The following is a 20663-nucleotide window of genomic DNA, read 5'->3' on the forward strand; positions in this document are numbered from 1 at the left end:
TCAGGAGCAGGCATGGTGCCTCAAGCCTGTAATCAGAGCACTTGGGAAGCTGAGATAGGAGGATTGCTGTGAGTTCTACATCAGCCTGGTTTACAAAGTGAGCTCCAGGCCAGATGCAGCTATGCTGTAAGACCCTGTCTTAGACAAAAGAAGAGAGACAAGGAAAGGATAGATAGATAGATAGATAGATAGATAGATAGATAGATAGATAGATAAAATGGAAGCTACAATAGTGGAACATCTCTGGTACACAGGGATGCTGAAGTTGAACTTCAGACGACCTTCAGTGATAACTCAGCTATCTGGTCCGTCCTCAATTCCCACCTCCCACTGGCCCAAGCTCATAGTTACCATAGGCCACAGGAGTGAGTTTGAAGATGGTATGGAGAGGACACCTCAAATATGGTAGCTCATCTGAAAGAAGAAAGACCTGGTCAGGGACATTTCTTAATTCATGGACAAAGGTCAAGTCAGAAGAGAAGAGGACCGAAGGAAAGGGTTTGTCCTATCCACCACCTCAAGTTGAATAGCTTCTCCTTTAAACTTCAGGCAATTATTGTATCAAGACCAAAGAAGTTACTCAAGCTACTAAGTGGTGAGGAAGGAAGGAAATAAGGTCATTCTAGATCCTTCCATGCAGGCAAAAGAGAAGTAAGTGCTGAAGCCATGGCACCCTGGGAGGGAAGGGCCAGAGCAGAACTTCCTTGCTGCTCTTACCAGAAACAGCTGCTCTATTCCTCAATCAAAGGGATGAATATTACTGCAATATGCCACCTCCCAGGAGCCTGACTAATCAACCATTCTTTCAGTGTTGCCAAGAGTGTCACTTCTGATGCTGGCCCTTTAAGCCAAGCATGATCAAGCATACCAGAATAGCCACCCTCCCCTGGGGGCTTTGGTAACAGCATAGTGAAGCCAGAAAGCAGCTGACCAATGGCTGCCTGGAGCCCCACTCTGCAGCCTGAAGGATGTACTCTAATTTGGGTAGAAGAAGGGGAGGGTCTAGAGGCTGGGAATCCTGGAAGCATTGAGTCTAATCCTATCTTTGTGGGTATGTCCCCCAAGCCCTTCCCTCAAATGGCACCTGCACCCTTATCCAAGAAGTAGGCCAGGAGGCAGCGCATGACAGCCTGGTGGGAGATGACAAGGACATTGCCCTGACGTTCCAGCTCCATGATGACAGGCTCCAGCCGCTGTACCAGGTCCATGTACGACTGTGGGGAGAAGTAGGGAGAGCTGGTAGGAGGCCAAGTGCATGCTGGCAGACAAGTTGGTGGCTGAGTCCCAGAGTCAAGAGACCACTTTTTCCTCACTGGCTTTCCTCCCAGAGGCTTAGCATGTCTGTGTTGCCTAACTTCCCCAGCCCTGGTTTCTTAAGGGTACCCACATCATTCAAGAGCAGCAGTTAGACCAGAAGCAGACAGACAAAAAGAAAAAAGAAACCCATAGGTCAAGTAAAGCACCCGCCTTTTCTTCCATAAGTTAATAGGTAGCATGTAGGGCAACAAGAGGTTTCTAGAAGTTTCTTGGACTTCTGCCATTCTATTTTATTTGCCTTTGTCTTGTACATCCCTAGATCAGGAAGCTACTTGAATGAGCAAAATAGCTTAAAACACAGAAGGTTGTAGGGAATAACTCATGTCCCATATACTTACTTGGTGACTATATCTGCTTGGATAGGGGTAGGAAGGAGGGAGTAGAATGAAAAAGAAGAAAGATCATACTCACTCTACAACATTCTTTTTAAGCAGGCGTGATGGCACACACCTTTTTTTTTTTATTTTTTTTATTTATTTATTTGAGAGCGACAGACACAGAGAGAAAGACAGGTAGAGGGAGAGAGAGAGAATGGGCGCGCCAGGGCTTCCAGCCTCTGCAAACGAACTCCAGACGTGTGCGCCCCCTTGTGCATCTGGCTAACGTGGGACCTGGGGAACCGAGCCTCGAACCGGGGTCCTTAGGCTTCACAGGCAAGCGCTTAACCGCTAAGCCATCTCTCTAGCCCTTTACAACATTCTTAACACAGAAGATATCCTGCCACCCTTTTCCCTAAAGACTTTAACAAATTAATATGCCATTTGTCTGCCTTAACTGAATTAAACAGAGTATGATCCAGCAGTGGGAGGATAAAGTATGATTAAACTACCCTTTCTCTTCTTCTCAAGATCATATCCAATCCTTTCCTCAGGCTAAAACTAAGACCTCAGCAAGGGGTTGGGCAGTTACTCCAAGTTACAGTAGTCTTACCTCCCCACCAGGATATCGATATAGATACTTCTCCTGATCTCGAAGTGCAAATTCATCTGGGTACTGCTTCTCAATCTCCGCATAGGTCATCTCTTCACATACTCCCTGCAAAGAGACACACTGACTTCAGGACACAGAATATGACTGGCCCACATTACCTCATCCCAGATGAGGAGGGTGACACAGAAGAAAAGATTTTTCACTATGAGTGAAGCACTGTGCTGGGTCATTGTGTGTATTATAACTGGCCATGGCCAGGGGGTCACAGGATGCCCTAGAGGGAAAGCCACTGCAGAGAGGGGGTGGTATCTTTAGCTTAAGAGGCCACTTTCTCCTACTACTATAAGGAAAGTTGTAAGTCAGGAAGAGTCTACAGGATAAAAGGAACAGGATGCAGAGGAGGACTGGAAACCTTGCAGGAGGAATATAAGGGTAGAAAGGAAGGGAAGGAGGGAGGGAAGGGAAGGAGGAAAGAAAGGAAGGAAGGGGAAGAAAGAAAGAAGGGAGGGAGGGAGGGAGGGAGGGAGGGAGGGAGGGAGGAAGGAAGGAAGGAAGGAAGGAAGGAAGGAAGGAAGGAAGGAAAGAGAAATGTCTAAGTCATAAGTCAAGCATGGTGGCACACACCTGTAACCCCAACATTTAAGAAGCTAAGGCAGGAGAATTATGAGTTCTAGGCCAATCTGGGCTACAGAATAAGACCCTGTCTTCTCCCCTTGAAAAACATCTCCAAGATAAAAAACAAAACCAAAAGAAATCTTTACTTTTGTACTCAGAGATAGAGAAAGCCCAGGGAAATTGGGGAAAAAAACTTTCCAGATTAACTGAACAAAATGAACAAAGTAAAAATGAAAGTGGATAGTTAGCCATTTCTTTTTCCTAGGAGGAAATGAAGAAAATGAGTCCTTGTTATCCCCTCTCTCCCCTAGTGCCATAGTGGCTCACTCAAAAACTATTTTGGTTATGGGGGAAAGCAATCGCCCTCTAATTTGACTGGAGGCCCACTCCATGGGAGGGAATACATCCCTATACTGAAAACCTACAACAGGAGTAGTCATGAGCCCTAGAAGTGTAACGTCTGCTGCTGTCTGGCTAAAAGTATATACTATGCTCACCAAATTGCCCAGTAAGCACTTCTCTTAATGTCCATACCTACATATTAATGCTACTTTCACTTTTGGTAGAGAACCTTCTCTTTTCAGATGGCAGTGACCTTGGGATGACTCAGAAGGCATCATGGTGCTGAGAAGAAGTGACAGAGGAGTGCTCAGCACTGAAATAGCTCAATCACACCTTCCATGACTCAGGGTACATTGCAGAAGAGGTGGCAGAAAGAATGTAAGAGCTAAAGGAAGAGTAGGACTCCCTACAATGTGCTCCTCCAGATACAAAATGGCCTGGATATCCATGACCTCACAGTGCCTGACACTACCTACACACGACCATCATAATAGGAAGAAAAGATCATGACATCAAAATCAAACAGAGACTGAGAGGGGGAGGGGGATATGATGGAGAGTGCAGTTTCAAAGGGGAAGGTGGGGGGAGGGAGGAATTTAAAAAAAGCTGTTTTGGGTCTATCATGGGCACATGGGTATTAAAGCAGCTAGGAAGCTCTGACCAGGGTTACATGTTTATCCCCATTCTCTCCCTCAGCTGTTGAAATGGCCACTGATTCAAGTGTCTTAGTTTCTACTTTATGGCCAAATATAACTTCTGAGAAGTACTGTCTGAACCAGAGATTCCTACTCACAGCATCAATCTCATTCAGGATTTTCCACTGCTCATAGGTCACCCCAAGGGACTCTGCAGTCTGTATGGTCCTCTTAAGTTGGCTTGTCCACACTTTCAGGTCTTGTATCTCCTGCTCCTCCAGAAACTTCCTTAGAGCTTGGGCAAACTGACATTGGAAAATAAACACAATACAATGCAATATAACACAACATAACATAATACAACACAACACATCATACACACTGTTAACTTGACCTATAATGTGTGGGCAAAAAAATAAACCTACAAGGAAATGAACGTCACCTAAAGCATCCTGAACTGACAACCCAACTCATGCCTAGTAATTGTCTGATGGGTGAATGATCACAGCAGGAATGGTCCCTACTTACCCATGCATTAATCCAGAGCTAGGAACAGTAAGCAAGAAAACATCTTTAGCAATTGCCTATGTGAACCCACAATCTAAGTCCAAATGAGATTTAAGCAGAAGGGGATAAGAAGATGACCTTCACCATGCCCTTTTAACTCTAAGCCCGGGCAATCCAGCCTGCTAGCTAACTACTTACCTGTTTTCCTCTCACTGAGAGCCCAGAGTCACCCCCAATTTTTCCCAAGAGGTTAAACTCGCTCTCTCCATGCCGGCAAAGGTAAATGGTGCGAGGCTGGACATGGATGTTCATCAGGTAGTAGACTATCTTGCTCTGGATGTAATCTTGGACTCTGTTGACTAGAAATCGCTGGCCCACATTTATCACTTTGATGAAAGAAAGGTCCCTAGGATAGGACAGGAAGAAGAAAGCCCAATGTAAGACCACCTGAGACTAAGAATAGGAAGAAGCCTTGTGGTACCTGCTTATAATCCCAATGCTAAGGACGCTGGGGCAAAAGGATTAAGAGTTTGAGGTTAGCTTGGGCTACATTGGGAGACAATGTCTCAAGACAACCAAGTGTGGAGGAAGGAGGATCTTAAAATTTTATTTTTATAAATTTGAGGTGGGGAGAGAATGGGTGCATCAGGGCCTCCAGCCACTGCAAATGAACTCCAGATACATGTGCCACCTTGTGCACCTGGCTTATGTGGGTCCTGGGGAATCTAACCCGAGTCCTTTGGCTTTGCAGGCAAATGCCTTAACTGCTAAGCCATCCCTCCAGCCCTTTCATTTTATTTTATTGCATGTGTGTACACCTGTTCATAGGTGCACAACTGTGGGGGCCAGAGCCCTTCCTCAGGTGTCATCTTCAGGAGTGACACCCACTTCCTTTGAGACAGGGTCTCTCACTGTCCTGGAGCTCACCAATTCGACTAGACTAGCTAGCCAGAGAGCCCCAGGGATCCTCCTGTCTCATCTCCCCAGAACTGGGATTCTAGATGTGCACTACTATGTGCCCAGAATTTTACGTGTGTGCCAGGGATTAACATCAGGTTCTTATACTTGAGGCTAATACTTTACCATCTGAGCCATCTCCGCAGACCCATGGGGAAAGGATTTCTTTTTTTTAAAATTTAATTTAATTTTTTATCTTTTCACAATTTTTATTAACATTTTCCATGATTATAAAAAATAACCCATGGTAATACCCTCCCCACCCTCCCACACTTTCCCCTTTGAAATTCCATTCTCCATCATATTACCTCCCCATCTCAATCATTCTACTTACATATATACAATACCAACCTATTAAGTACCCTCCTCCCTTCCTTTCTCTTCCCTTTATATCTCCTTTTTAACTTATTGGCCTCTGCTAGTAAGTATTTTCCTTCTCACGCAGAAGCCCAATCATCTGTAGCTAGGATCCACATATGAGGGAGAACATGTGGCGCTTAGCTTTCTGGGCCTGGGTTACCTCACTTAGTATAATGGGAAAGGATTACTATAATGATTGGTTGCCCACAGCTAACTCTTCTTCCTCTTCCATGTTACTGCCACGTTTATGGAACCAAATGGTAAAAGAGAGCTTCTGCCTCAAAGCTAACATGAGCACTGTCTCCTCAGTACTCATCCTGTGCCATGTACTATAGGTAAGTATGGTAAACAGACTTCAGCACTCATCCTGCGTCACACAGTGTAGTATGGCATACTATGGTAAACAGAATTCAGGCTTCCCACTGGGGCTAGACTAGGTGACCTAAAGATTTTGCTAAACTCAAATCAACATTTGTTGAGAGCCAGGCATGGTGGTGCACGCCTTTAATCGCAGCACTTGGGAGGCAGAGGTTGGACCATTGCCATGAATTCAAGGACACCTTGATACTACATAGTGAATTTCAGGTCAGCCTGGGCTAGAGCAGGACCTTACCTCAAAAATATATATTTTTTTGTTGTTGTTGGAAAGCACAGGCTCAATCTGAAATGATCAAGATCTAGATAGAACATGATACCCTAGCAAACAGGGTAGGAGAGAGCAAGAACCACAGGCTGAGGCACCCCTGAACACACCTTGTACCACCTAATCAGACCTCTCTCACAGGTACTTCTGCCAACTACTGGCTTTGTATCCATTACAGGATTTTTCTCAATATAAAAACAATACAAGTTTACACACTTGACACTTCCGCACATAAATATCCTTCTAGAATGTTTTTTCTAACCAGGACTTAGGGCTAACTGGAGCTATCCTACTACATCATAGCTAGGGTGGTGGATTTTATTGAGTATTATGGGAACACTTCAATGTACAAGCACTCTTTCAGTATATTTGAAGAAAATACAAAGTCTGGAACACTAAAACAGACCACTGCAGTGATGTTATCACGGGGTCATGTACAGTCATCTTGCCACTTGTTTTTATACACGGCTGTATCTTTAACTGAATAAAACTGACAACTGTCTTAAGTGCACACATTTGGTGGTTAATTTTTGATCATTATCTTGACTGGATTAAGAAACATCTAGGGCATTTAATGAGAGACACCTTTGGGTATGTATGGAAAAGTGTTTCCACATGGAACTAGCTGAGAACAGCTCAATCGTGGGCAGTACCATCTCCTGGACTAAATAGGAAGAGAAAAAGGAGCCATGCATGGTGCCTCAACATCTTTAATCTCAGCATTTGGGAGGCCAAGGCAGGACTGCTATGAAGTAGCTCCTGTACATCCATAAACTTCCTTAGAGTCTGGGCAAAGGCCAAGGTCACCTAGGATACAGAGACTATCTCAAAAGAAAAAAGAAGAGCTGGGTGTGGTGGCACAAGCCTTTAATCCCAGCACTTGGGAGGAGGCAGAGATAGGAGGATCACAGAGAGTTCAAGGCCACCCTGAGACTACATAGTGAATACCAGGTCAGCCTGGGCTACAGTGACACCTTTCCTCAGGGAAAAAAAAAAGAAAGAAAGAAAGAGAAAGAGAGAAAGAAAGAAAAAAAGAAATGAAGGAAGGAAGGAAGGAAGGAAGGAAGAAAAGAAAATATTAAAAGAAAACAAAAGGGCTGGAGAGATGGCTTAGCGGTTAAGCGCTTGCCTGTGAAGCCTAAGGACCCACGTTAGCCAGATGCACAAGGGGGCGCACACGTCTGGATTTCGTTTGCAGTGGCTGGAAGCCCTGGCGCACCCATCCTCTCTCTCGCTCTCTGCCTCTTTCTCTCTCTGTCGCTCTCAAATAAATAAAAAAATAAACAAAAAATTTTTTAAAATATTTTTAAAAAAAGAGAGAACAAAAGAGTTAAGCATCAGGACATTCATGCTCTCTGCTTCCTGGTCCTGAGAGCTGAGCAGCCTCCACTACCACAGGCAGGAGCCATGTTTTTCCTGCCACAGTGGATTATCTTCCCTGAGCTTGACAATAAAAACAAAGTAACTAATTTAATACTGCTTCAGCCAGGTGTGGAGACATACCCGTGTAATTCCAGCACTTGGGAGGTGGAGGCAGTTGGATCAGGAATTCAGTTTCATCCTGGGCTGATACCATGATACTCTGTCTCAAAACAACAACAACAACACAAGTGGTTCACAAGGCCAGGTTCCTACCGCCCTTCTTTATTATGGACTCAGGATGGATTTACTGCATCTTCTAACTCACATTTAGCAAACCAGCCTGTACTCCATAACACACTGTCAAGAGGCACTGCTATAATCATAATGCCTAGCATTGTTCAAGCATTTCTCTTTCACTTAAGCTATATTACTAAGGCCTTTATCACATACTTAGAGACACAGATATATGAAATTATCCATGTGGTACATGTTATATAACATGATATAAGCAAATATATTAATATCACAACACATTATCAACTTTAAAAATTGATCAAAACTGATAATATATCAAGGGATACCCTATAATACTGTAGCTCAGATTTACTAATCTAGAGTACTTTTTCCTAACCAGGGGTGATGAGCCCCCAGGAGACATTTGCACTTAGAGGTAGTCCTAACATCTATTAGAAAGAGGCTATGGCTGCTACTAAATACCCTACAATAGCCCAAGACAGCCCCTTCAACAAAGAATTAAACAGTTCAAAGTATCAGTAATTCTGAGGTAGAAAACCTTGCTCTAGAGAATAAAGAGGAAAGACTGGTGATTTAAAAAAATAGATCAGTGGTTAACTGTAATGTCCAACTCACATAAATGCCACGGTACAAACCATGTGCTTTGAAATGACAGAAATATCTCAGATCCCGATTACCAGAAAAAATTAAGGGCAAGAGGGAGAAAGACCCCCTGCCTCAGCCCTTCAGATTACCCTAACCCTTACTTGTCATAGTTGTCTGGGTCGAGGGGTTGGTAGGTGACTTTATAGCACTCAATTCTCTTCAGGAAGTCCTCCATCACATTTTCCCTGTTCCTTTCAGGGTAGTCAGGACTTGATACCTTTACCTCCTGAAATCAGAGGAATAGCAAGGGTCTGGTCAGAGGCCTGCCCTTGACAGTCTTCCTACAAATGGCCACTGCTAAAAAAAAAAAAAAAAAAAAAGAAAAGAAAGAAAAAGAAGTCTACAAAAGTTACTTTTCACTGGGCATTGGCACTGCCCATTCATCAAGCACTCTATCCTGTCCTGTGACCCTGGCAACTAAGAAGGGAAAGACAAGTGGGAGTCATGTGTTTGCCTTTCCACTAAGGACAGAGGCACTCATGCAGCTGACGCTGCTTCTGGGCCCCAATCCCTTTCAGTACTATCCTGGGAAAGCAGAATGGGCTCCAATTTTCTCCAGTGATACTCAGAGTAGGGCATATGACCAAATGCCTGATTTGGGACCTGGTACCTCTTCCTCAGATGACCCCAGTCCCTATACAATTTTAAGAGTACCAGACGACTATGCAAAGATGCCTACTTGGCACAATACAAAACAACCCACCCAGTGGGTATTGTCTCATGTGTTCCCCACAGGGCAGAAGGAGCTCAATGCTGACTGGAACATTAGGCAACATGTAAGCAGATGACCCTCAAGCTGGTCTGGGCAGAAAATAAAGAGTCTGACCTTGCACAATATTCAGGGTTTCACATCAGATAAAAACCGAACACAAGGCCAGGACTGCCATGCCTAGGCCTTGGTCTCTAGTTAGCAGCTTATTTTAGTCCTAAAAATCTGTTTATTTTCCCAAGGATAGCATTTAAAAGTACAACATAGTGCTGTGGCAGATAGGAACTATCTCTATTTCTCTCTTTCATTAACCAGATTCCATCGCCACCAAGTATACACATCTAGAATATAAAAGGTAATAGGCAGGACTGTCACTCACCAAGATATTGGAAGCAATGACATCAGGATCATCACAGACAGATTCCACAAAGAATACCTGGTTGCGGAGAATAGGCATGATAACTAAGTCCAAAATGCCAGACTGTTAGTTGACAGCACATGCTCACCTACCTCCAGCCACATCTCCCAGGATTTTCTTCATAAACATGACCATCAAAGTCTCCTAACTTAAAACTAGCTCTTACCACATTCCCTGGGTCCCAGACATACAGGCTAAAGATCTTAAAAAGGACATGAAAGAAAATACTCAAGGAATGGGGGTAAGACCCAAGAGGAGAGAAGCAGATGTCCAATCCTATGCTGTCCAGAGTCAAGAGATCCCCAGTCCCATCCTGACTCCCCACCTCCATTGATCCATTCTGCTCTTCCATAAAGTCAGATCCCACCTTGAAGGCATTCTCCTCAGCAAAGTTCAAAATCATGTCCCTCCTTTCTCTGGTGGTATTGGTGGCATCAAACACCTGGGCAGAAAGCACACAAGGTAAATGGGGAGAGAGAAATGGAGCCCCACCTGAAGTGGGGCTAAATAGCCAGGGCAGTGAAAAAGTGGAGAAGAAGCAGACAAGGCTTACAGCAATCTGTCCACTGTCTTCAGTGAGATAGGCCTTCACATCTTCCAGTGCCACCAGAGCACACTGTCTGCCATGAGAGCAAGGGAAATTAGCAAGAGCTGAGTTCAAACAAAGCCAGAGACACACATGGTGATAGGAATCACATCCTTTCGCAGTTTCCCACTGGTCAAATGTTTCCCTAACTAGGTCTTTCAACTTTCCACTGAAGTTTATACACCTTTCTCCTCTTTAGGCTTTGCATATAAGCATCTCCCCTGTCTGCTACCCACTCAAACCCAAAGTGACCTCCCCATCCCATTGAGTAATTTCCAGTAAAATCCTCCCCAAAAGATGTTTAATGAGAAACATAAGTCTATTATATTCAGTCTCGTGATGGCTGAGGTCAGACCTTTGAAACAACTCACTTGCGGATCTTCATGGCCTCTTCATTGTCATGCCGAAAGAAGTCATAGGACTGATAGGATCTAACTGCTTCACGCCGATATACCCCAAGGTTAAACACTGTAGGAGGTAGAGAATCAAATGCTTCAGCAGCATAAACAATCTAATGACCCCCCCCCCCCGACTTTAGGGGGATTTCTTGGCTTAGGGTCAGAGTGGCCAATGGAATGAAAAAAGTACCATGCAATTTTGAGAACAATATTAAATTAAGAAGTTGGGTTCAAGTCCTGACTTTTGAACAAATCTTGAGTTTCTATTTCCTGAGCCACTCTATTTCAGCAGGACATAGCTAGGGTTAGATAACATGATGCATTTGACAGGGGTTTTGAAAGTAGAGTCTTATTCACATTTAATTTTTATTATTTCCATCAAAGGCATTCCCTCAAAACTAGGCCAATCTGCCCAAATCTGGAGGAGAGAAATCTAGATACAGAATAAATCCAGTAAGCGAGGAAGTGACCATTACTTCTACCAAAAGCACCATAGGACCTTGATGACAGGAAGACCAAGTCTCTTAAGACCTGAGGAGGCCCCCAAACTATCACTCTCTTCTCAAAGAATAGGGCACACCTACCTTTCGTGGGTACCCCAATCCAATTGAGGTAGCGTGTTAGTTTCTTGGATACATAGGTTTTACCCCGGGCTGGCAAACCAATCATAACAATTAGAGTTGGAGAATTGGTCATGTAGGAGGCCCATGCTAGAAGAAAATGAAAAGTAGATTTAAGTGCCTATGAGTCCAGTAAGGTTTATAAACTGGTCTAGGAGCTTCATACTTAAACCCTTACTTAATTCTCATAAATCTAGAAGGCCAAGGTCCAAGAGTGAGATGGCTAATGGAAGCAATGCTGGGCATATCCTCCTGAAAGTGGGTCATGCAAACTTCCAGAAAGTATCCAAACCAAGACATATTTTTCCCCATGTAGCTAAGGTCTTTACAGAGGTACCCAGAATGGAAAGAAAAAGTAGCAAGGACTAGTAAGAAAGCAATCATGCCACCTACATGACACGAGGAATGCTTAGCGGTATGGAAATGTTCCTATTATTCTATGGGTCCTGAACTTGGCTTCTATCATGAGGCTGTCATGCATCCTTTCAGAGCTGCAGGCAGGACTTTGCTGGTCCACTGCATGAAGAACCTTGCCTCAACCTGTCTTGGCCTCTACACTCAGGCCATGAGCTCCTCTCCTTAAGTGTGAATTTACAAACCACAGTGAAATTTAGTAACTTGTTGTATAAAGATTTGAACAGACCTCATTAAGGCTCAGAACAGAGCACAAGGACATCAGCATCAGCCTGCTTCAGTGGTTCATAGAAAAGCAAGACACCTAGTGGGTAGGAACAACCTTGGGCCCACCATTACTTAGGAAGTGATTTATGCTCTTCTGCCAACATAGGTAGCACTAGACTGGTGGGCTCAGAGCCCTGACTTGCTAGGTACCTAATGAGCCGAAGGTAGATCTGCACAAGAATCCAGACTTTATGCTTTCTAGATGACTTTCCTGCACAAGAGGCCCCTCCTCAGCTTGCTCACAGTGCTGGTTCCTCCCTAGCCATTCTGCAAGAGAGAAGGAGGAGGGTCCTACCTGCACTGCTTCCTGCTCAGCCCCTTCTTGAAGCCAAGAACCAAACTACGACCATGGGATTGGGGCCTCAGGCCCTGCCACCTCTTCCCTTGGAGAAAGACCTTGTACAGAGAGGAAAAGGAAGGAACACCTTGACCTTTTGTTTTCCATCAACCCCTCTTCAAAATGAGACCTGCAAGTTGTGGCTGCTTCTCTTCAAGAGCTAGGTGGTCTGAGGACAGAGGTATCTGTAGGAAAAATTGGTGTTTCATCTTTTGGGGAAAAAAAAAAGTGTTGAAAGATCTCAATGGAGAAGTGGACAGACAGAAGTGACCCCAAAAGGAAAGGAGTGAGGGTGGCAAGAAGTACTGGGAAGCCAGAACGGCCCTCATGGTGTGGGATAGATGGATGCCCAGAAGGCTGGGGTTTTTGGATCTCTGCCCTTGTACTCTAAACAGGAGGCCCTCCAAAGTAGGGAATGAGGCAACAGAAATAGTTTTTGCTCTATCCAGATGGCACTCAGTGATAAGTAAACAACCCCTGCAGTGCCTGTGGACATCAGTCTCTCATCATTGACCACTAACAAGAGTCAGGACTGCCTCATATCAGATTCAGGTATTAAACTCCCTGGGTCTTCGTGTTCTCCAGTTTAATGCACACTCATCTGGATCTTCCATGATTTGGCTCATTACCTGCACTTCAAGGCCTGCTCTGTCCACACTTTGCACCCCCCTGGGTCTTCATGTTCTCCAGTTTAATGCACACTCATCTGGATCTTCCATGATTTGGCTCATTACCTGCACTTCAAGGCCTGCTCTGTCCACACTTTCCAGCCCATTAGGCACTTCCCCCAAAGGTGTTATTATCATTCCCCAGCTTAAAACTCAGTAGCTGCTAGAAAAGCAACCAGGGAGTCAAGGAATACAGAGAAAGCCAAGAACAAAAGAAAACATGAGGCGGGGCCAACAGGGACTGCACACTGTGCCCTCCAGCCCTCACTTCTAGTCTCAGCCCAGGAACCCCCTCCTGTCCACCTGCTGCAATCAGGGCTTCCATTTTCTGGAGTGAAAACCTAAACCATACTTCCTATCTCAAACTGCCACACTGACAAAATTAGGAACATTGTGTACTATCTGAAAAAGCAAAGCCTACCACATTAATTTGAATGGACGAATTTCACGCTAGTTAACTCCAGAGCCGCTGTAACACCATCTCTTTGACACACAATGGAAACTAGTTTCAACCTTGAAAAGTTTAACTTGTTTCAGCTCATTTTTACTTCATAAGAATGCTTAGACAAGAAGGCTTGACAACTTCCTTCACATAAATGGAAAAATTTGGGATGGAGAGATGGCTCAGTGGTTAAAGATGCTTGCTTGCAAAGCCTGATGGCCTGCGGTGACTCCCCAGTACTTATGTAAAGTAAGAAGCACAAGATAACTTGTATCTGGAGTTATTCTACAATGGCAGGAGGCCCTGGTGCACCCATACTCATTTTTCTATCTCTGCCTCTTTCACTTTGTTTCTCTCTCTCTTTCAAATAAATAAATAAAAATAAATGGAAAAAAAAAATCTAGCCCAAAGAAGAATTTTGCCCACAGTCCCACAACAGAAAGTCAAGGTAAGGTCTCAGGACTGCCAATGCTGGCTGGGGTTCCACATCAACACTTGACAGAAGAAACTTCATGGTAAACATGACTATGGATCTCTGCTAATTTGGAAGGAAGTCTAGGACAATGGATCCCAGTCATTCAATGGCCAAGGACTTCTCCCACTAGTCACACTAAACAGGCCAAATAATTTGAAATATGAAGCCAATAAGGCACATATCATTAGTGTTATTTTTATTGATCAGAAGTCATAAAAACTGATTTTCTCTTGCTATTTGACTGATAGGCATGAAATAGCAAAGTTCCTATAACTGCAACCAAATACCAATGAAGCAATCTTTAGGATAATGAAAAGTTGGGAATAATTTCATTGTCTCTCAGTAAGAACCATACAAAGCAGAATGTGGTAAATCTGGATTTACCAACATTAACAAAAAGAGTCCAAGCCAGACATGATGGTGCACACCATTAATCCCAGCACTTGGGAGGCTAGAAGTAGGAGGATCACCATGAATTTGAGACCACTCTGAGATTGCATAGTGAATTCCAGGTCAGCCTGGACTAGAGTAAAACTCTACCTCAAAAAAAAAAAAAAAGGAGTCCAAAATTTACTATGTTTTCATAAAAAGAAATAGTAGTCAAGCAAAATAAACTATGTACAGAATGAGTTATCATTAACAGGACATGCCAGAATAAAATGTCTAGACAAATCAAATTTAGGCCAAATGAGCCAATCAGTGCAATAATGGCATGTCTGTTATGGGGGAAACCGACTGCTCTCTTTTGGACTGGAGGCCTGCTCCATGGGAGGAAATACATGCCTGATACTGAAAACCTATGATGGGGGGAGTCATGAGCTCTAGGGGTGTAACGGCTGCTAGTGTCTCGCTAAATTCATATATTATGATCACCAAAATGCCCAGTAAGCACTTCTCTTAATGTTCATACCCATATATTAATCTACTCTCACTTTTGGTTAGAGAAGCTTCTTTTTTCAGATGGCAGTGACCTCTGGGATGACTCAAAAGGCACCACAGTGCTGAGAAAAAGTGACAGCGGAGTGCTCAGCACTGAAATATCTCTGTCACATCTTTCAAGGTTCAGGGTCCATTGTGGAGGTGACGGAAAGAATGTAAGAGCCAAAGGAAGGGCAGGACTCCTTACAACGTGCTCTTCCAGACACGAAATGGCCTGGATATCCATCACCTCCCAGTACCTGACACTACCTATACAAGATATTCATAACAGGAGGAAATGATGATGACATCAAAATAAAAGAGACTAGTGGGGGGGAGGGGATATGATGGACAGTGAAGTTGCAAAGGGGAAAGTGGGTGGGAGGGAACTGTCATGGTTTACTGTCCATAATTATAGAAGTTGCCAATAATAAATTTTTTAAAAAAGAATCAAATTTAGCAGAAATGGAGAGATTGTAGAGCTTTTACTTTCCACTTTCAGTTTTTCTGTATTATTTGGATTTTCATGAACCTGTATTGCTTTGTATTTAGGGAAAGGTACATTTGTCTGCTCCATAGCTATTCTATGTATAGTTTTAAAGAAATTAAAGGAAAACAAATATAGAAGAGGAAGGGGGATAAGAATAAGTATTTGAGGCCACCCTGATACTACAGAGTGAATCCCAGGTCAGACTGAGCTAGAGTGAGACCCTACCTTGGAAAAAAAAAATACATAGGATCTCCCCCTTCCTGTTTTCAGGGTACCCCCAAAACCACTCATCTGAGTACTTAAAAAGACCCCAGCCAGCACACCTGCCTCCCTCCCTGGAGCAGCTGATCCCCTAATAATGCTCCTTTGGAGGTTTGGAGGTTCCCCATAGTCATTCTTTAGCCCTGCTGTCCTCAAACCCACTCACTTCCCAGACTCAAAATTAGCAAGGAAAGTGTAATTAGCAGCAAGGGAATAATAGTCAAGCTATTAAAAAAGCCACTGCTGGTGTGAACACAAAGTAGATAGAGAGTCTATAACAAGGCACTTTCCCCTCACACTCCTAAATGAGGTGTGGCTTTATCAATGTGGAAAAGATATCTACAATATAGTAAGGTTTTCTGTTGTTTTAAGAACATTGTAGCAGAACTGATTAGTTAAAGTAGGAATCTACTTTCATTCTTAATAGGGTGCACCAGCATCAGATGTTGAAAAATTAAAACTCACGTGTCTCTGAACACAGCAGAGAAAAAGGATATAAATAAATACATACTCTCCTAACTGTAGAGTCATTCTTCTTTGGCTAAGACCTCTTACAGTTTCACAGTCCACCTAGGAGGTTAGGAGAGTGGGGCACATAAAGGACAGTAGTTTCAGAACCACCCAGAGTGCTGAAGAAAAAGTAGTTTGCAGATGAAAGTAGAAACCATAAAGGAGAAATTACAGCCACAAGTAGGAACAAGTCTACAGAACACAAGAGACCTGGAGCTACTGCTTCCTTTATCCAAAGCGTTCAGAGCAGAAGAGTTCCAGCAGTGAAGGGCAGACAGGAGGGCTGTGAGTACGAACTGGCCACGGGACTCAGCCAGCTCTGCCTCCCAGCCCCAGCCCTCTCTACTCTCTTTTGGATTATATATCTTAGTAATAGGAGTATAGACCCCTTAAGGGCACATCCTGGATCATAAAATATAGGTTACAATATTGCCAAACAAGAGTAGAAAACATTCTTCTCCAAAAAATTATTTTCAGGACTTTTTTATATGATGAGCTGCTGGCAGCATTTGAATCTACTTCATATATATGTGTGTGTGTGTGTGTGTGTGTGTATGTGGCCCAGTGGTTTCTTACTGCTGTTGGCAAACTTGGTTGATGTTGGAAGCCAGAACAAGCGTGATTGTGCACACAGAACTACAGAGTGGCAGGACGCAAGGATGAAACGGGTTGTCACTGTCTCTGCTTTCCTTTATCTGTTGGGCCAAGCTCTAGAAAGATGCTGCTCACTGCAGAAATTGCAGGTAGAAGCCAGTATGGTGGTACACATCTGTAATCTCAGCACTTGGGAGATGAAGGGAAGAGGGTCAGGACACACACACACATACATACATATACATATATATATACACACACACACACACACATATACATATATATATATATATATATATACACACACATACATACATACATACATACACACACACATACATATGTGTGTGTGTGTGTGTGTGTGTGTGTATTTTTTTTCAGGAATGAAAACAAGAGGCAGTTCACCTCATCATCTGAGTGCTTGCCAATATCTTCATTTAATTTTTTCACAACACACTTGGGGGAAACTTCTTATCTCTTCTTTATAAAGGAGAAAACTAGGTTGGGAGTGGTAGTGCACACCTATAACTCTAGCACTCAGGAATCTGAAGGAAGAAAATCACATGTTTAAGCAATCCCAGCATTCAAGAGGCAGAGGAAGGAGGATCTCCATGAGTTCAAGACCACCCTGAGACTACATAGTGAATTCCAGGTCAGCCTGGACTAGAGCTAGACTCTACTTCAAAAGACAAAACAAAACAAAGCAAGCAAACAAAAAGAACAGTTTGGGCTACACAGTGAGATCCTGTCAAAGCAAGGAAAGGATGGATTTGTTTCTTTTAAGAAAGGAATAAACTGTAGTGGGAGAGGTTAAGAAACTTGGTCAAGACTACACAGGAGGAAATGGTAAAACCAGTGTTCAAGGCCCCAGGCAGTTGGACTCAAGAGGCTACACTTAAGAGTTATGCTAGGTGGGGAGGGAGGGAATTACCATGGGATATATTTTATAATCATGGAAAATGTTAATAAAAATTAAAAAAAAAAAAAAAAAAAAAAAAAAAAAAAAAAGAGTTATGCTATACTTGTTCTCTTGGGTGAAGCATTTTGCCCTTAGTTCCTGATTTCCTGCCCTGGCCAAGAAATGACTCCCTGATCCCAGACGTGTGCCAAACTCAGTATCATATCTCAACAAAAGCTGTTTCTGCCCAGCATGTCTTATGACTGCTAGGTGAAGAGAGAATATCATTAGTAATCATAAAACTGACAAGAGCATGACATCAAGGTCCAGCCTCTGGGGAAAACTTTAAACTTGAGGTAGATCTTGGTCTCACGCTAGTTGGCTCCTTCTACCTACTGATACTCATAGCTACTACAGGGCAAAAAACTGAATGATAAGTGTTCAAAACTCACACTAAATACCCAGGAATAGCAAGAATGGTTAATATTCCTGAGGTTTCCAGAAACATCTGAGAACCAATGTCATGGACTTTTGGGAAGCTCTACAGCAATGCTTAGCAACATACATTCAAGGGCACAATAAATGATGCTTCATTCCCCTGCCGCCCCACCTGTGTAAAGGCAGGCATTCAAGTGCCACTGTAAAAGAGCCTATAAAATGCAAAGGCTAAACTAGTGAGAAAGGGGTCCAAGACACGGTACCCCACAACAGGCCTCATTCACCTCAGTCTGCAGGAAGGAACAAGCTCCTGCCTGTAATTTACTTATTTACTTGTTTATGAAACAATGTCTCACATAACCCAGGCTTACCGTGCAACAGCCATGTAGCCAAGGATGACCTTGAACTCCTGACCCTCTTCCCTTCATCTCCCAAGTGCTGAGATTACAGATGTGTACCACCATACTGGCTTCTACCTGCAATTTCTGCAGTGAGCAGCATCTTTCTAGAGCTTGGCCCAACAGATAAAGGAAAGCAGAGACAGTGACAACCCGTCTCATCCTTGCATCCTGCCACTCTGTAGTTCTGTGTGCACAATCACGCTTGTTCTGGCTTCCAACATCAACCAAGTTTGCCAACAGCAGTAAGAAACTACTGGGCCACATAGCAGTATAGCCCCAAAGACAGACATTTCACAATCAACTTGTTTTAAACAGGAAATTGCCTGGCAATGGAGACTTTTAAATTCCCATGTCAAGTCAGGTATGGTGACGCAAGCCTATTAATTCTAGGACTCAGAAGGCTGAGGCAGGAGAACTGCCTTGAGTCCAGAATAGGCTACAGCCACAATTACCCAGGCCAGCCAGAAGTCCATAACAAGATCCTGTCTCGAAATAAATCAATTAATTTAATAAAAAAGAAATCACCCTATCAAAGAATTATTTCTCCCTCCCACCAGCTGAGTCTCAAATCGCAACTATAATCCCTTGATAAAATTCCAAAAGGCAGCAGCAGACGGTTCCCTCTCCCAGAACTCACAGCATGGCTTCCCTGTCGTTCGAAGGGTTGGAGTTTTGGGTTTACTGCTATTGCTGCTGTGTCCTGTGAAAGCTGTACAATTCTCAGACATGGTCGCTCTTCAGAAGGCACCTAGGAAGGAGAGAGAAAATAAATTCAAGGAAGGGGAGGGAAAGATGATGTTCCTAAAAACACTCTGTGCAAGAGAATCAGTGTAATGAAGGAGCCCCACCAGGAGTCAGGTTCAGCCTCTTTCTTCCAATTCACAGCCATACGCACTTGGGTAAGCCATGGGCCTCCTGAGTCGTCCTCCTCACCTACAGAGACGTACTCCAACTGAGCATTTACTTCTTCATATCCTTTACATTCAGATAACTTAATCCTGCAAATCCTTGCAATAAACCTTCACTAAGGAAGGTTTTGCTACCATCATTACCTCTTCCCATTTTACAGAATTGGAAAACCCAAGGCTAATCTACTTAAATGATTTGTCCAGTTTTCTTCCTGACCTTGGATTCTAGTTTTTAATTTTTTTATTTTTTTGGTTTTTCGAGGTAGGGTCTCACTCTGGTCCAGGCTGACCTGGAATTAACTATGCAATCTCAGGGTGGCCTTGAACTCATGGTGATCCTCCTACCTCTGCCACCCGAGTGTAGGGATTAAAGGCGTGCGCCACCACGCCCGGCTAGATTGTAGTTTTAAGCATCTGAGGAGAACTGAGGGCAATTAGCAGAGTGATGATGAGACTAGATCAAGTGTAATATCAAGGAAGTAATTCCAATTCAAAGGTCGGACTCAATCCTGAGGGGAAAAAGGGGAGACTGAGAGAAGAGGTCACAGGGAGGTATGTGTGGGGCTCCCGGGATGTGAGGACGCAAACATCTTCTCTGAAGGAAAAACTGAGATATCTCTAGTATGTTATCATTTATCTGCTGTTCTTATTCTCAAGCCCTCCTCCTCCATACCTTCTCCTCCTAGTCATCCCACGGGGCTCGGTGGAGGTAGGTGTCTTACCTAAGGTTACCGGCAAAATAAGCCTTAAGTCTTGATATCACCTGCAACCCCCCCCCCCAAAAAAAACCCAGAAACCCAAGGGCTCTTGAGGGAATAAGGTACTATTTCTCCAAAGATCTTGCACTGCTCTGCCTCCGATCGCACAAATCCTTCAATCCCAACACCAGCTGTCGCTCTGGGTCCCCGAAGGTCTGCACGCGGGCCGGGTCAGCCGGCTGGCACTCCCCGAAAGGGCGAGGCACCGTCGCCCAGCACCTCAATCGGGCGCACGGGCCCCCCCCCAACCCCCGACCAGACCAGAGCGCCCCGCGGATGCTCCCAGACGCTGCGCAGCTGTCGCTCACCCTTGGCACCTCTCCTACCGTCCTCCGCGGGCACACAGCCGCCCCGAGCTGCCACACCGACTTGGGGTCGCGGCGCTGGGACGCCGGGGAAAATCACGTGGGTTGCCCGGCTCCGCCCACCCGCGCGTCAGGCCTCACCTGAAGAAACTGTCAACCAATGGAGCACCTGCGGGGCAGGGGGCGGGCTCCGCGCGGACGCCCACCTGCCTCCTCCCGAGGAGCGCGAAAGCGAGACGCCGCCTGCTCGCGAGGCTGCCAGCCGGTTGGAGCTCGGTGG

The 20663-nt window shown here is 44.3% G+C and overlaps 1 protein-coding gene across 13 annotated transcripts in view; it reads right to left on the bottom strand.

The window, feature by feature from the left end:
• The window catches only part of Pfkfb2 (6-phosphofructo-2-kinase/fructose-2,6-biphosphatase 2), a 32402-nt gene extending 11763 nt beyond the window's left edge, over window positions 1-20639 (bottom strand). For 12 of the 13 annotated variants that reach the window (XM_045150589.1, XM_045150578.1, XM_045150534.1 and 9 more), the window contains exons 1-13: window positions 20387-20519; window positions 19050-19160; window positions 11264-11389; window positions 10653-10749; window positions 10249-10315; window positions 10063-10137; window positions 9657-9713; window positions 8670-8794; window positions 4545-4752; window positions 3998-4144; window positions 2248-2352; window positions 1085-1214; window positions 352-414 (exon numbers count right to left, since the gene is read on the bottom strand). In XM_045150589.1, the coding sequence (XP_045006524.1) occupies window positions 352-414; window positions 1085-1214; window positions 2248-2352; window positions 3998-4144; window positions 4545-4752; window positions 8670-8794; window positions 9657-9713; window positions 10063-10137; window positions 10249-10315; window positions 10653-10749; window positions 11264-11389; window positions 19050-19140 (1291 nt within the window). In that variant the 5' untranslated portion in view covers window positions 19141-19160; window positions 20387-20519. The other variant, XM_045150523.1, reaches the window with a different exon arrangement.
• Between the last annotated feature and the right edge of the window lie 24 nt (window positions 20640-20663).

This window comes from Jaculus jaculus, chromosome 1 (genome assembly GCF_020740685.1).
Source record: "Jaculus jaculus isolate mJacJac1 chromosome 1, mJacJac1.mat.Y.cur, whole genome shotgun sequence".
Taxonomy (NCBI): Eukaryota; Metazoa; Chordata; class Mammalia; order Rodentia; family Dipodidae; genus Jaculus; species Jaculus jaculus.